We start from the raw sequence: 16,383 nt of genomic DNA on the forward strand, positions 1-16,383 counted from the left end.
ACTATCCTAACAATTGAATGAAAGTTGTATGTGTATTTCAGGTGATCCAAAAAACACTAAGCTTACTGTATATAACACCCAATGACATTAAAGCACACAATCCAGGGCTTTCCTCTCTTGTCTGTAAGATCTGCTAGGACAGGGTGCCTAATAACTCGCTGGAGCCATGGCACAGAGACAGAACATGACACTCAGTGAATATAGCAGATTATGGCGTAATGGCATTGATACACTGGCTGACCTTCCCCGCAGTTATCAGGGCGGAGCGCTAATTATACATAAAAAAACATGAAATTACAAATGTCCATCCACAAGACAAATAAATCACAAGTCAGCTGATGTTTTATAAACTTTTAAGGTTGAATCAAAAGACAACTGATTAACAAGAAAATTAAAGGAAAGAGCCATGATGTCACTGGATTATATAATTGACAGCTCACTGACGTCCTGCTTCATCGGCCTCATCAGGATCTGCAGTTCCAACGTATTTCACACCTCCCTTTAGTATGAGAGTTTAGTGACCAGAAGTGAGGGGATGTTTGCTGCATTGTGCGCGCAGCGAGTAAACATTTGTTCTTCTGAATTGTTAACAGGTTGGTTAATGAAGGCTCAGGGGGACCGTCTGGCAAGTAGGAAACACTAAATCAGACTAAGAATGATTAAAATGTAATGCGGCCTCATCAAATATTCATACGCTGGAAAGAATTGATAGAGGAACTTGTGATAAAATTTATTTTGCCTGCCTCCTGCAGGATTTCATCAGTCCTATTCACCTACAAGTCTTATTATGAAGTTTTCCTGAGTGAGTTTTTCTTTATATAGCACAGTCACTTTGTAGTTTTTATCGTCAGTGTGTCCCAGGTTCACAGATGGTAGCGCCAAGGTTCCATTGAAATCCGCGGTATGTGTACTGGTATGTGGCTTACAGTTTCCATTTCCTGGGGCCATTAAAAAAAGAAGTACAGTAAGTAAATAGTATTATTAAATTTAGGATTTATTACAGTTACCTTATGTGTTTATACCTTACGAGCTCCAGCTATTCTTACATAGTTACATAGTCATAGTTACATAGTTAATACGGTTGAAAAAAGACACATGTCCATCAACCAAGGAGGGGATAGATACAGGGAAGGGGGAGGGGTGATAGGTTCTATACATATGCATTTATATTATTTTGCTCTAAGAACTTGTCTAGGCCGGTTTTGAAGCCCTCTACTGTTGTCGCTGTGACCAGATCCTGGTGTAGACTGTACCACAGATTCACTGTTCTCATGGTAAAGAAGGCTTGTCGCCTCCGGAGATTGAACCTTTTTTCTCCAGGCGGAGGCAGTGCCCCCTTGTCCTTTGAGGGGGTTTTACCTGGAACATCTTTTCCCCATATTTCTTGTAGGGGCCATTTATTCTGGTAATAGGACAGAGCGTTTGGCTTTCCATATGAGAGGCTGTTGTGGCCTCTTATATTGCTCTAATCCAGGGGGGTCAAACTCAGGCCCTCCAACTGTTGCAAAACCACAATTCCTATCATGCCTGGACAGACAAAGCTTTAGCTGACACTGTCCAGGCATGATGGGAATTGTAGTTTTTCAACAGCTGGAGGGCCTGAGTTTGACCCCTTTGCTCTAACCCATGGGTCTCCAAACTGCGGCCCTCCAGCTGTTGCGAAACTACAACTCCCATCATGCCTGGACAGCTAAAGCTTTGGATTTGGCTGTTCAGGCATGATGGAAAATGTAGTTTAGCAACAGCTGGAGGGCCACAGTTTGGAGACCCATGCTCTAACCTATTCATTAGTGTGGATAGAAAAGCCTATTTTTGTTAAAAGGGTACTCCGGGAACAATCTTTTTCTTTCAAATCAACTGGTTCCAGAAGGTTAAATAGATTTGTAATTTACCTCTATTTAAAAATTTCAAACCTTCCAGTACTAACCAGATGCTGTATGTCCTGCCAAAAGTGGTGTTTTCTTGTGACAAAGTGCTCTCTGCTGCCACCTCTGTCCAAGACAGGAACTGTCCAGATCCGTAGTAAATAGAAAACCTCTCCTGATCTGAACAGTTCCTGTCTCGGACACAGATGGCAGCAGAGAGCACTGTCTCAGACTGGAAAGAATACACCACTGAAGTTAATTCCAAATCTATATAACTTTCATATGGTGCGTTTACACAGACAGATTTATGTGACAGATTTTTGAAGCCAAAACCAGGAATGGATCTGAAAAGAGGAGAAACCAGTCTTTCCTTTATGACCAGTTCTCTGTTTATAGCCTGCTCCTGGTTTTGGCTTCAGAAATCTGTCAGATAAATCTGTCTGTGTAAATGCACCATTAAACCAGTTGATTTAAAAGAAAAAGATTTTAGCTGGACAACCCCTTTAATGGAAGCAGACAGATCTACTATCCCCTTCTCAGAGACAGTGGAAATGAAGCCTTCTTGTAGTTCTGTGCTATGGAGCCTTGGGCATGCCATGTGCTACCAAATGGTCCTTTAATATTATGGTATGCAATAAAATCCATGAAAAAAAGAATGTCTGTATAGAAGTTAATTATAATATAGCCCATATATTTCCATAAGTAATATATGGATCTGTACATGACCTTACTTTTAGTTAAGTTCACACAAAGCAAAGTTGGTGGAATTCTGCGTCAGAACTCTCCGCCGTGGAATCCCGCCTGCCTCAATGTGACAGTGTTTCTCTATGGGAGGGTTCACCCAGGATTCCGCCACGGAATTCCGCCGATTTTGCTCCATGTGAACTGGCCCTAATATATATTAGGAAGTTGTTGTGACCTTTGATTGAATATCCTCAGTTTTACCTTAGGGCCCTATTACACAAGACAACTATCGTGCGAAAAATCGTTATATCGTTCGAATTTAAACGATAATTGTTTTGTGTAATTGCCGGCAACTATTGAAAAATCGTTTGTGTGTTGTTCATAGTTGATTTAGATCTGAACCTAAGGGCCCTATTACACCAAAAGATGTCTGACAGATTATCTGACAGATTTTTTTCAGCCAAAATCAGGAACGGACAATAAACAGAGAACAGGTGGTAAAGATAAGACTGGGATTTCTCCTCCTTTCAAATCCAATCTGTAAGATAATCTGTCAGACATCTTTTGGTGTAATAGGGCCTTAAAATCGTTAATCATATGCTAATCGTTCGCTGTAATTCCACATTCGTTCACTCAAGTTCCGCATTTGTTCACTAATAGTTCAAGGTAATTGCACACTGTTCACTGTTTTGCTGGGATCAGATGGAGTTAACGATTGTAGTAACGATAGCAGTAACAATCGTAACTAACGACTATTGTTCTGTGTAATATGGTGAAGGATTTCAGGTTAACAATTGTTTGCGATTGTTTATCGTTAGTTGTTAATCATTATAAATATTGCTTTATCTAATAGGACCTTTACAGGGGAATTTCTGGGAAAATCATACTGATATCTCCATAGTCACTGATAAGTTGTTTAAAAGGGTTATCCAGTGCTACAGAAACATGGCAAAACCCCAACCAAACTGGAGACAAGAGTGGTGCTGTCTCTTGAAGAAAGTAGCCATGTTTTTGTAGAGCTGGATAAGCCCTTTAATGCCAGTACGGCTCAGTGAATAGGTACAGCTCCATTCACTGTGTAGTGGCTAGACCTGGTTACTGCAGCTCGGCTTATGGTGGGATCCTAGTATGGGATCTAAGCCGCAGTTACAGACGGCTACACAGTGGACAGAGACGACTGTTTCTACAACTATTCAATGTGTATTTGGCACCCTGGCAATAACTGACTGATGAGATTCCCTGTGGATAGCTTATCACTATGTTTTGCACTGAAAACCCATTTAAAGAGATTTCCCCTTCGACAAAATCTAATACCACAGGATCCTGTGCTTGGACTGCCACCAATCATAAGAGTCTTGCATGGGCGACACAGCACAATTGTTCTTGTGATCGTAATAAGTTTTGTTTGTGGAGCCACAGTGACATAAGGGGTAGATCTACACACAATGGTGGAGCTTAGACCAGCTGCAGCAGATCTACATACAAGTAATTTTATTGCAATTACAAACAAAGCTACAGCATGCTATTTAGATGGACCTTCCATAAACATCATGTGAGGATACCCTTATGGTAAGTTTATTAATAGGTGGGATTGCTCTTTAAGAAGAATAACTAAGCACCTGTCATTACCAGTAGGTGGCGATGTTCTATTACGTTCAATTGTAATAACACTGCAAACACTGAGACAGTAACAAATAAAGTTTTTTAGCCTCATTATTTAAGCAGAAACTTACGCCTGGATGTAGAGTTAGAGTGGGGTACAGTCCTGTGTAATTGCTGTATGGAGAAACGGGTTTGTCTAATGGAAAAGAAAAAAAAAACCTTCAATAATACATAGCAATATCAGTTTTTAGATAGTTATTTAAATGACTAGAAGAGAAATAGGTCACATGTATAACAAACGTGTAATTATGTAAATATCCATGTAAACCAGTGTATGGCCATACACAGAACCATGGGAAAGCTGTTTGAAGGATTCTAATAAAGTGAATGAGACAGAGATCAGAGCAATGGAATTGATTTCCTCAAGGGCTTAATATTTTGGGGCATGGAACTAGATGAGACATTGTGCTTCCCTACTAAGGACCTGGTGCTTTATATAGAGGTACAAATAAACGTTTAATACTCTGTTACAACAAATATAAAACCTCTGGGCAGAGCGGTTATCACTAGGCTTTCACTTTTCTTTTAATAGTGAATAAAATTTTACTGTATATTTATAATAATAATAGTACTGGTAATAAGTCCTACCGTGTTTCCCTGAAAATAAGACAGTGTCTTGTATTAATTTTTGCTACAAAAGATGCGCTAGGTCTTATATTCGGTGGATGTCTTATTTTTCCATGAAGAAGTCACATGTCACATGTACAGCAGGGACAAAGCGTACGGTATGGCGACTTCCGGCCACTAGGGGGAGCTCATCACAGCACACTCGTACAGGGACAGTGTACGGAATGGCGGCAGGCAACAGCATAACGGCAGATTGTGTGCAGCTCTACATCTGGTGTTTGCAGACAACAGGGATGGTGGCAGGCGACGGGCCGCTTGATGCCTTGCCTGCACATTTATGTTACGGCAACAAAAGGGAAAATCGGGGTTGGCGGAAGGTGATGGTCTTTATGTCCTGCATGCAGCTGCTCTGCAGTGGATGATGAAGGTAGGGGACAACAGCGGTGGGCTATAAAGAATCACAGCTGCATCCCCTGGTGTTCTGTTTGGCGGGCATGCTTCTATACAAAAACTCTGCTAGGTCTTACTTTGGGAGGAGGCCTTATATTTAGCATTTCAGCAAAACCTCTACTAGGCCTTATTTTCAAGGGAAACAGGGTAGTAGTAATATTACAGTAGAAAATAATTATTATTAACTGGTATCATTTAGTATGAACACATTCCAACACAAATAGTTTTGCTGACACAAAAAAAATCTTTCAATGCATCAATAGGATCTAATAAACATCTGATCATTAAATATTCTGTCTTTTGACCAGTGTATAGCACAGTCTTCTGTGTCATGTAAAATGGTGACTGGCTGCAATAGGAGGCATCACTGTCCCTACAGAGGCCAAAAGGTTTTCTTTTTGGCCCCTATCAGGGTGGTTTGTGGCAACATACCTTTCTTATAGGAAACTGTAATAGAATGAGCTTACGAATATAGTGGGCCGCCCAATGGCCAAGTAATGCCACTGTGTGACTATACAGTGGCATACATCTGGCCACTTTCTTTCAAAGACAACACGACTCTTGTCTCCAGTTCAGGTGCGGTTTGCAATTAAGCTCCATTCACTTCAATGGAACTGAGCAGCAAAACCTGCACCCAAGCTAGAGACAAGAGTGGTGGTGTGTCTGGAAGAAAGTGGCCATGTTTTTGTAGGGCTGGATAACCCCCTTTAACATAGTTGTGAAAGCAAGATGTTTGTGTCATGGTAGATCTTTAGTTACTTTTGTGTTATACTATAGGTCGACTTCATCCAGATATAAGTGAGCGGAGAATATTTGACACTTGAAGCTATATTAAGTAAACTCACCTTGTTCTCGCCTGGAGGGGACAGGCTCATCTTCATCTAGATTATCCATTGAGAATGCTCTGTTTTCCATTACTATGGACTGTGGGGTGTCAGAATGTCTCTTCAGTATATTAAAGGTATCATCTTCATATTTGTATCCAGATCTTGTCATTTCAGTTAACTGTGGGATAATATAGAACAAGACGAAAACCCAGGCATTTGAGACCAAAGCAATGGCCAATACTGGGTCATCCCAGGACGGCTGCCCGAGCCTCTCATTACCATAGAGATACATTGTAATCCATGCTACCCAGATGAGGAGCGAGAAAAATGAGGTTGCCACAATGTGTTTTCCATGACGTTTCCACTGAATGTAATGTCCAAAGAGTACTGGGCAAGGGATGAATAGTGATGCCACAATGAGGAACATAACATAGACTAAAGCGGTCACAAAATCTTGGTTGGTTATTTTACATGGATGTTCGAAAGGCTGAATATCCTGGACTGTTTGACGGACGTTGGTAATGAGTAGCCATTCCACATTAATCACTGCTTCTACCAAGAAAAGTCCAATTGCCAGAAGAAACACCAGGCACCCGCCTGGACCTTTGTTCTGGAGAACTAGGTAGTTGAGCCTGACTGAATGTGCTACCAGGCATCCAAAGCACTGGGCAAATAAGACGCCAAACAAAAACCTCCGAACTATGCAGATTGTGGAAGTGGGCGCAATGAGAAATGCAAAAACTAAAGAAAATAAGCCTAGGACCCCAACTAGAAACAGAAAGTTAACAGCTAAGATACCCTTGCGTGCGTCCTGAGAGACTTTAGGGGCAAGTACCAAAAAAATGAATCCTAACACTATTGTACAGAGAATCCCCAAAGAGGTCACTGCTTCAAGGACAATACCCCAGGCGGCTGTAAGATCACAAAGAGCAAAGTAAATAGATTTGACATCCCGACCACAGCCCGCTGGCCATACTGAAGTGTTGGGTAGGTTTGACGGCAGGCTTGAGTTCTGAGCAAATCCTTCCCTCAAGTAAGATACCAGGCACAATATGAGCAGGTAATATGCCATGTCCAAGGGTCTCTAAAAGGAGAAGAAATAGTATTTATTTTACCACATGAGTAATTACATTATATTTATAGCAACAATAACATCAAAGGTATTGTCAGGTGATGTATATAACACGAATTATCTAGTATAGAACACTGATTATCTATGTACATTTGTATCTGTCCAACAATGGGCAGAATGTCCCTACAGTACAGAACACTGCTATACTGTACAGGACGTTATACACAAGAAACATTCAACAAAACCAGCAATTATAGTACAGCAGTCACTAACTCCTCACTCATCATTTACTGTATAGAGGCCCCCAGCACTGTAACGGATGGGAGATGGTGGTGCACTGGCTGTAATACTACTGTACTGTATATGCACTTCAGCAGTATTATACAGTACAGGATGGGAGATGGTGGTGCACTGACTGTACGACTACTGTACTGTATATGCACTCCAGCAGTCTTATACAGTACAGGATGGGAGATGGTGGTGCACTGACTGTACTACTACTGTACTGTATATGCACTCCAGCAGTCTTATACAGTACAGGATGGGAGATGGTGGTGCACTGACTGTACTACTACTGTACTGTATATGCACTCCAGCAGTATTATACAGTACAGGATGGGAGATGGTGGTGCACTGACTGTACTACTACTGTACTGTAGATGCACTCCAGCAGTCTTATACAGTACAGGATGGGAGATGGTGGTGCACTGACTGTACTACTACTGTACTGTATATGCACTCCAGCATTATTATACAGTACAGGATGGGAGATGGTGGTGCACTGACTGTACTACTACTGTACTGTATATGCACTCCAGCAGTATTATACAGTACAGGATGGGAGATGGTGGTGCACTGACTGTACTACTACTGTACTGTATATGCTCTCCAGCAGTATTATACAGTACAGGATGGGAGATGGTGGTGCACTGACTGTACTACTACTGTACTGTATATGCACTCCAGCAGTCTTACACAGTACAGGATGGGAGATGGTAGTGCACTGACTGTACTACTACTGTACTGTATATGCACTCCAGCAGTATTATACAGTACAGGATGGGAGATGGTGGTGCACTGACTGTACTACTACTGTACTGTATATGCACTCCAGCAGTCTTATACAGTACAGGATGGGAGATGGTGGTGCACTGACTGTACTACTACTGTACTGTATATGCACTCCAGCATTATTATACAGTACAGGATGGGAGATGGTGGTGCACTGACTGTACTACTACTGTACTGTATATGCACTCCAGCAGTCTTATACAGTACAGGATGGGAGATGGTGGTGCACTGTCTGTACTACTACTGTACTGTATATGCACTCCAGCAGTCTTATTCAGTACTGTACAGGATGGGAGATGGTGGTGCACTGACTGTACTACTACTGTACTCATACCTCGCAACTTTTGCAAAGAGCAAAGAGGGACATGTGCGCCGTGGTCCCCATAGCGACCCTCCATAGCCACGCCCCCATAGCAACCCTCCATAGCCACTCCCCTACAGTCACCACATGCTGCTGACTGAATAGTGCCCTATACAGTATCCAATCCCCCAAAAAATGCCCTATACAGTATCCAATCCCCCATTATAGTGCCCCACATAGTATCCAATCCCCCCAATTGTGCCCCACATAGAATCCAATCCCCCACATAGTGCCCCACATAGAATCCAATCCCCCCATATAGTGCCCCATATAGTATCCAATGCCCCATATAGTGCCCCACATAGTAGCCAATGCCCCCATATAGAGCCCCACATAGTAGCCTATGCCCCATATAGTGTCCCACATAGTAGCCAATGCCCCCATATAGTGCCCCACATAGTGCCCGCCCCGGAGGATGACGGGAGTGCGCGCTCTGGCGGGAGAGGAGCTGCTGGGACCGGCGGACAGGTGAGTTACTGGTTTATTGTTTTTTTCGCTGGGACCACATATAATGCGGGACACGGGGGGCCGTTCTGGGACCGCAGGACAGAACCCCGAAAACGGGACTGTCCCGCGGAATCCGGGACGGTTAGGAGGTATGCTGTACTGTATATGCACTCCAGCAGTCTTATACAGTACTGTACAGGATGGGAGATGGTGGTGAACTGACTGTATTACTACTGTACTGTATATGCACTCCAGCAATTTTATACCGTGCTTTACTGTATGTGAAGCCTCACCAGTGCTAAACTCACCATGTACAACCCACCATCCATGCTTACCAGGGCATAAGATGGCACTAGCATGCTCTATGAGAAGAAAGCAACCTTGCAGAGTAATGCTCTGGGCACTGTTCTGCTGTGAACACCTAGGTATGTGGTAAGTGACATCTACTCAACAAGAACCACCTGTCTAAACACAGTTGCTGACCAGGTACACCCCTTTATAGCATTCATTTCAGCAAGTTAATGTACCCTACCACACAGCAAAAATGGCTCAGAGTGTTCATGGTACTGACATGGCCTCCAAATGTCTCAGATATCAGTCTGATCCAGCATCTTTGGGGTGTAATAGAACAGCAATTCTACAGCTTACAAATTACTTGACTTGAAGGATCTGCTGCTAATGTCTTGGTGTCAAATACCGCAGGACTCCTTCAGACATCCAGGAAGTCCATGCCTCAGTTTAGAGCTGTTTTGGGCAGCACGAATAGAGCCCGCGGAATATTAGGCAGCTGGTTTTAATGATATGGCTGCACAGTGTATTTATGTTGCTTAAAAAGCCTATGAAATCGTTATATATGATAAGCTATTAAAACAAATACAATAATCCAGAATACCCTCTTCAGCTATGAGTCTGCTACATAAAGATTAAAGAATACTCAGAAAGTTTCATTGATATTTTTTTTAAACAAAAGCATATATATATATATATATATATATATATATATATATATATATATATATATAAATATATAAAATCTGTCCTCCCATCCCCCAGAGCTCACCCGTAAGTGGCCACTAAGGTCAATAGTAATTGGTGCATTTTCTTTCTACAAATACCTTCATTACAGAAAGCATCACTACACGACAATAATTGATTAGTCAGGGAAATGCTGGAGTCTCCTCAGTCTATTTCACTTGCTGCCAGTAATTCCTCTAACCACAGCAATAGGCTACTTCTGTTCAGCCAATTGACTTATTTTGTAGTGATAATAATTTTTATCCAGCACTATACTGTATATCACATCCAGGTAGTAGATGGTGCTGAGTGAGGGCAATAGGCAGTCAGCATACTGTATATTGCAAAGATAATATAGAAGTTTGCAACATAGAATAAATCCTTTAATCAAGTTAAATTTTCAACATAGAGGACATTAATTTAAAGCGGAACTTCCCCCCCCCCCAAAAAAAAAAGCAAGTATTTATATATATATATATATATATATATATATATATATATATATATATATATATATATACATACATACATTATTTATTTTTTTTAGATTAACGGATACCAGAAAGTTATATATATTTTTATTACTTCTATTTCAGCTGCTGTATGTCCTGCAGGAAGTGATGTATTTTTTCCAGTCTGACACAGTGCTCTCTGCTGCCACCTCTGTCCGTGACAGGAACTGTCCACATCAGTAGCAAATCCACATAAAAACCTCTACTTCTTTGGACAGTTCCTGACACAGACAGAGGTGGCAGCAGAGAGCATTGTGTCAGACTGGAAAGAATACACCAGGACATACAGCATCTGATAAGTACTGGAAAACTTGAGATCTTTATAGAAGTAATTTACAAATCTATATAACTTTCTGGTACTGGTTAATCTGAAAAAAAAAAATATATATATGATATATATATATATATATATATATATATATTTGTGCCAGAGTTCCCCTTTAAGGAGGAGTACTCTGGACCTTTTTTTATATATTGCTACCTTTATATAGAACATAATAAAGATGCCATTATTACCCAACCACACTCCCTCTGGGTCCACCTGGGGCATCTCTAGGTCCCGCACTGGACCCTCCTGCCACTACTTCTGAGGTCACAGCCTGCTCAGCCAATCACTGGCCACAGTGCTGTCCCGCTTCAGTTAAAGATGCCCCAAGAGGACACAGGGGGAAGCGTGGTTAGGTACGAATAGGCTTTTTATTATGCTCTATAGAAGGGCAGCAATATGTAAACAATTTCTAAGGTCCGGAGTACCCCTTTAGTGCACTGTACATGCTTCATCTCGACCTGCTTTTAGTAGTAGTTGTCCTTGATAACCCTTTAAACCCTTTAAAATAAACTGTTATATAACAGTAAATCTAAGAACTTTATAGAATTTTCAATAATCACTTAACTATATAATCAATATTTGGGGTTATTGTGAAAACCCATTAACATTATGAATGACTTGCTGTAAATACCAGAGCATATAGATTTAATAAACTTTAGTTAAAGTGATGTATTTAGTAGCAGAGCACAACCAAGTCATTAGACTGCAAAGTGAATCCACACATTAGCACGATTTCTTTATAAAGCCGCAGAATGTTTGCACCTCCCAGTCCCAGTCACACCTTTCTCTGCCCCCTCCTGGCACTCATCCAACCTGCTGGATTCATCAGCGTTCTGCTATCAGTGTTAGTCACCTGAATGTTTGTAATTATTCCATTAAACTAGGAGAAAACCAGATCTTCTGTAATGCTGATGTAATTGCTGTATTCGCCATTGTTATTCCGTTTTACCACAACAAACATGCGGTCATGCAGACCGAAACCAAGCTAAGTCTCTTTCAGGGGACTGGACTGAAACTGGTAAGTAATGAATTGAACAACACAGGGGGCAATGAGATTAAAGAGAGGCATTGTCTGAGTCAGGTGCACATTTCTCCTGGGAGTTCTTGGTGGTCTCCAAAGTGACAGCGATGCTTATGTCAAGAAATGCAGTAACTAAGGGACCCATTGCATGGGCCGAGCGCCAGTCATGTAGATCAGCCCTGTACAAGGCTATAGTATTGTATGGCCCTTTGCTTCTATCATTCGTTGGCCACACATCCTCTATTATGGGGAGACGTGGCCGGCAAATGATGTTTTTTTTTTAATTTGTCAAAAAGATGTGATCAGCAGAACATGCTTTTGCTTGTTTGTAGGCTGATCTTTGGCCGTTATACACAGGTCGATATCAGCCAGTAATGGCGCCATGTAATAAGGCCCTAGGTAGAGGTGTAGTAAAACTGAAATAAACTTACATTTCAGAAAATAGTTTCCAATGCCAACTATTTCAAAAAGTGTAATTTTTAATGTAAAACACTACTGTCAGGGTAGCAAAGCAGTGCTCTCCAAGTGTTGAAAAACTACAGCTCCCATCATACCCTTACAGCTGAAGAGCCAGTCTCAAATATTTCAATTGATTAAGTCATGATATTTTCACACCGTAAAACACCAGGATCTCTATGCCCCTGCTGTGGCTGAATATATCACTCTCAGTATTAGGCTATGTTCATACAATGTAAAAACAACGGCCGTATTTCATAACAATGGTCTTTGTTGTGCAAATAGTGGCCGTTGTTTCATCAATAATGGCTCTTATTTACACAACAACAGCTGATGTTATGAAATACGGACGTGGTTTTTGCATAGTGTGAACATAGCCTTAGCGTATGTTCCCATGGGGCTGATACACTGCAACTTCATACAGAAGAAGCTGGTAATTTGTGGATGTAAATGGATACCTGCTTTATAAAAGCATTTTCTCAAAGAAATGATAATGTACTTCTAATTTTACATGAAAATTGGCAACAAATAATTAAAAAACAAAACAAAAAACAATACATTTTCTTTGTTTTTTTCCTCTCTAAAATACAGAAAGGTCGCAATAAGGATGGAGAGTACTTCAGTCTTCACTCGCTATAAGTATTACAGGAAACCCACCCCTAATTTCAAGCATCTATAAACTTAGACAATGGGACGACTGAGAGAGAACCACCCAAGCACAACACAGTTTCTATGTTACCAGCAAGAGTAACAAACACAGACTGGATCCCATGCTGGGCAGGACATGTCCTCCCACCCTCTGCCAGTCAGTCCTGACTAGACCAGCCGCTGTGTATCCATTGAATCATCATTGCTACCAGGCGACAACTGAATAAGTGACTAGAAGGCTCAGTATCTCCACTACATAGAAGTCTTATTGCAGTATGTTAACTACTGGAAGGGTGATGCCTAAGTGTTGTCTGAGACACGAGACTGGAAAAGTTAACGCTTCTCTGCTTGTTATCCTACTTCCATTATTTTAGGTTAATACAACTAAATAAAAATTATAATAAAAATAACTAATAAAATATGTATTAAGCAAAAGGGTTTCTTCTTTAGGACCACCACTTCTAACTAAAAGTTTTACTATTCTGACTGCTCAAAGACACAGTAAAGTTGTGAGACTTTGCGACATTCACATAAAATCACACAAGCTTGCTTCTAGTTTTTCTACCATATGAATCCTTGGCTGCATTATAGTTGTCCTCATGATGTACAGTACTAATCTATATTATGGGCAACTACATTGTTTGCGGTTATGACTCCCGTCCTCCCCATACACATAGCACGGCCGAGCATTCCTGTGTTCTCTATTGGGAGGAGTAAGACAGCCAGACTGCTCTGACTGAGACCCGATGTTCTGTGGGAAGCGAGTGCCAACCTGTCAGCTCAGTGCTCTCTTCCCACTCGTTGTCCACTCGCTGCACTGTCCTGTTACATGCACAGGCAGCGAGCGGAGAGCAGTGGGATCCCTAGATGGTTCGTCCTGTTTCACTGAGCGGCAGGCAGCAGAACATCACTGCACACATCGTGGTTTTTCAACACGTGCTATTACACCAAATGCTTATTGGCCTAAAGGGTCAGTAATTGGCCAAATAAGGCTTATAATCATTCAGTTTAATAGGGCCTTTATAAGGCCTCCAAAAAAAAAAAAAGGGGTTGGGCTTGAATTTTCCTTAGGCCCGACACCTATCTCCACTGACATTATCTATTGATGGACAGTTGGGAGAGCCCCAAACACTTATACTGATGCGAGTGTGTATGGCCAACAAAAGTATTAAAAAAATTATCAGCCGATTAGATTAATCTAACCTTCTGATAGCTCCCTATTGCGCAGGAGGCCCTGAGGAGGAAGGAGTGCTGTTGCCCTGGATGGCCACTCTTGTAATGATTATGAATGGAACGTGATGAGCGAAGATGAACTGGATCATGGGGGGCGGGAGTGCTCCTAATGGTCTTACCGGACCAAGGAATGAATGACTAAGTGCATGGGAATAGCGCCGAGGATGAAGGTGAGAGACATACCCTAATCCTTGGCGCCTCCTGCGCAATAGGGACATATCAGCAGGTTAGATTTGTCTAATCTGCTTATAGTTCCCCTTTAGGCTGGGTTCACACTACAAATATTTCAGTCAGTATTGTGGTCCTCATATTGCAACCAAAACCAGGAGTGGATTAAAAACACAGAAAGGATCTGTTCACACAATGGTGAAATTGAGTGGATGGCCGCCATATAACAGTAAATAACTGCCATTATTTCAATACAACAGCCGTTGTTTTAAAATAACAGCAAATATTTGCCATTAAATGGCGGCCATCCACTCAATTTTAACATTGTGTGAACAGAGCCTTTCTGTGTTTTTAATCCACTCCTGGTTTTGGTTGCAATATGAGGACCACAATACTGACTGAAATATACGTAGTGTGAACCCAGCCCCAAGGTGTATGGTTCCATGCCAACCCTTCACTGACAGATAATGTCGGTGGAGAGACGGGTCAGTCATGTTGGATGTTTACCACCTAAACCTTCCACTGACATCATCTGTCAGTGGAGAGTTAACATGGAACCATACACCTTAGACAGCCAAACCTGTGTTCGACCGACTTTAATCTAAGGTGTATGAGCATCTTTAGTGCACCCGGACACCATCTTTGGGTGTAGGTACAAGGATGGCATGCCAGGTGTCACTTAACAGAAAAAGGTCATGGCAGGTCCCAGATATGGTGGCTGCAACACTCTGACCCCACAGTTCGGCTGAACTGATCTAAGATCACTATAGGATAGGAGTAATGAGCATTCACATTATTTTCATGGATTCTGTCCAGGGAATATATACTATATACAGGGAAGTAAGCAGCATTACAGCCACCTGAAATCTCCACGAAGATGAAACAGTGAAGACAACTAGACTAAATGTCCTGGTAGCGCTGAATCTGTGGCGAGGGTAATATGACTAATTTCTTATCTTATTGTAATTTGCCGCCTAGTGAAGAATATGAAAAGTGCAAAATCAGTAGTTGAGGTGAGATATTACCAGGTCATGGGAGTATCAGCCGGGCCATGGTACAAGCCGGAATCTCCTGGCTCCACAAATCATTTTGTTAATTTTATAGCCCGTCTCATATGTAGGGAACAGCCGGCTATGTGACTTGTGAGATTTATTGTTCTCTCCTGGTGCAGACTTAGCAAATTTTGAAAATGATTACTAACTAGCCTGATAAAACGCTCCTATATACCAGGGGCATAATAGGAAATCAAGTAGCCGTAAGAAATATAATATTAAGGCACTTCAACCATTGAAGATTATCACTTAAGCTTTTCAAATATAAAATTTTGTTATAAAGCCATCTGGGAAATGAGAAAGGAAGAAGCGTCATCCTCAACTAGGCTAAGTCATGCACTACCTCCGAGCTCCATCAGACTAATGAAGAAGCTATTAATACCTTCTGGGCCTAGGAGGCTTGCCACTAATTACAATGTTTAACAGTGTAGGACTTCCTGGTTGTGGATGCATGATAGATCAAAATACAATAAATGTTTAACTGAAGACGCCTTGGTACGCCAAGCAAAAATAAGTTAGAAGAGCTTAAGGGATTTATCTGCTATTTCTCTGCCTTTGTGTACCAACAACATACTATAAAAAAAAAACTGTTGGAACAAAAGTCTTTTATTGTTTTTTTTAAAAACAGCGCCACACTTTTGCATAGGCTGTGCCTGGTATTGCAGCTCAGCTCCATTTATGTGCTATGTGCAGAGATCACATTGTATTTCACAGAAAGCTCAGGGGTTGGATCCCCACCCATCATAATGTTATGGTATATCCCAGTGATACGTATTAATACTATAGGATGGGTATATCATCAAAAAGCAAAAGGAAGGGAAAGTAAAAAAAAAAAAAAACAAGAAAACAAGATCTGTCTTAAAGGGGTTGTCCAGCGAAAATCTTTTTCTTTCAAATCAACTGGTTTTTAGAAAGTTATATAGATTTGTAATTTACTTCTATTCA

The 16,383-nt window shown here is 41.3% G+C and overlaps 1 protein-coding gene across 2 annotated transcripts in view; it reads right to left on the bottom strand.

The window, feature by feature from the left end:
* Positions 1–336: 336 nt before the first annotated feature.
* The window catches only part of LOC138769222 (G-protein coupled receptor family C group 5 member C-like), a 46,539-nt gene continuing 30,492 nt past the window's right edge, over positions 337–16,383 (bottom strand). For both annotated transcript variants that reach the window (XM_069947543.1, XM_069947542.1), the window contains exons 2-4: positions 6,074–7,139; positions 4,283–4,347; positions 337–938 (exon numbers count right to left, since the gene is read on the bottom strand). In XM_069947543.1, the coding sequence (XP_069803644.1) occupies positions 864–938; positions 4,283–4,347; positions 6,074–7,127 (1,194 nt within the window). In that variant the 5' untranslated portion in view covers positions 7,128–7,139 and the 3' untranslated portion in view covers positions 337–863. The remainder of the gene's footprint in view (positions 939–4,282; positions 4,348–6,073; positions 7,140–16,383) is intronic.

The sequence above is a fragment of the Dendropsophus ebraccatus genome, chromosome 12, assembly GCF_027789765.1.
Source record: "Dendropsophus ebraccatus isolate aDenEbr1 chromosome 12, aDenEbr1.pat, whole genome shotgun sequence".
Lineage (NCBI taxonomy): Eukaryota > Metazoa > Chordata > Amphibia > Anura > Hylidae > Dendropsophus > Dendropsophus ebraccatus.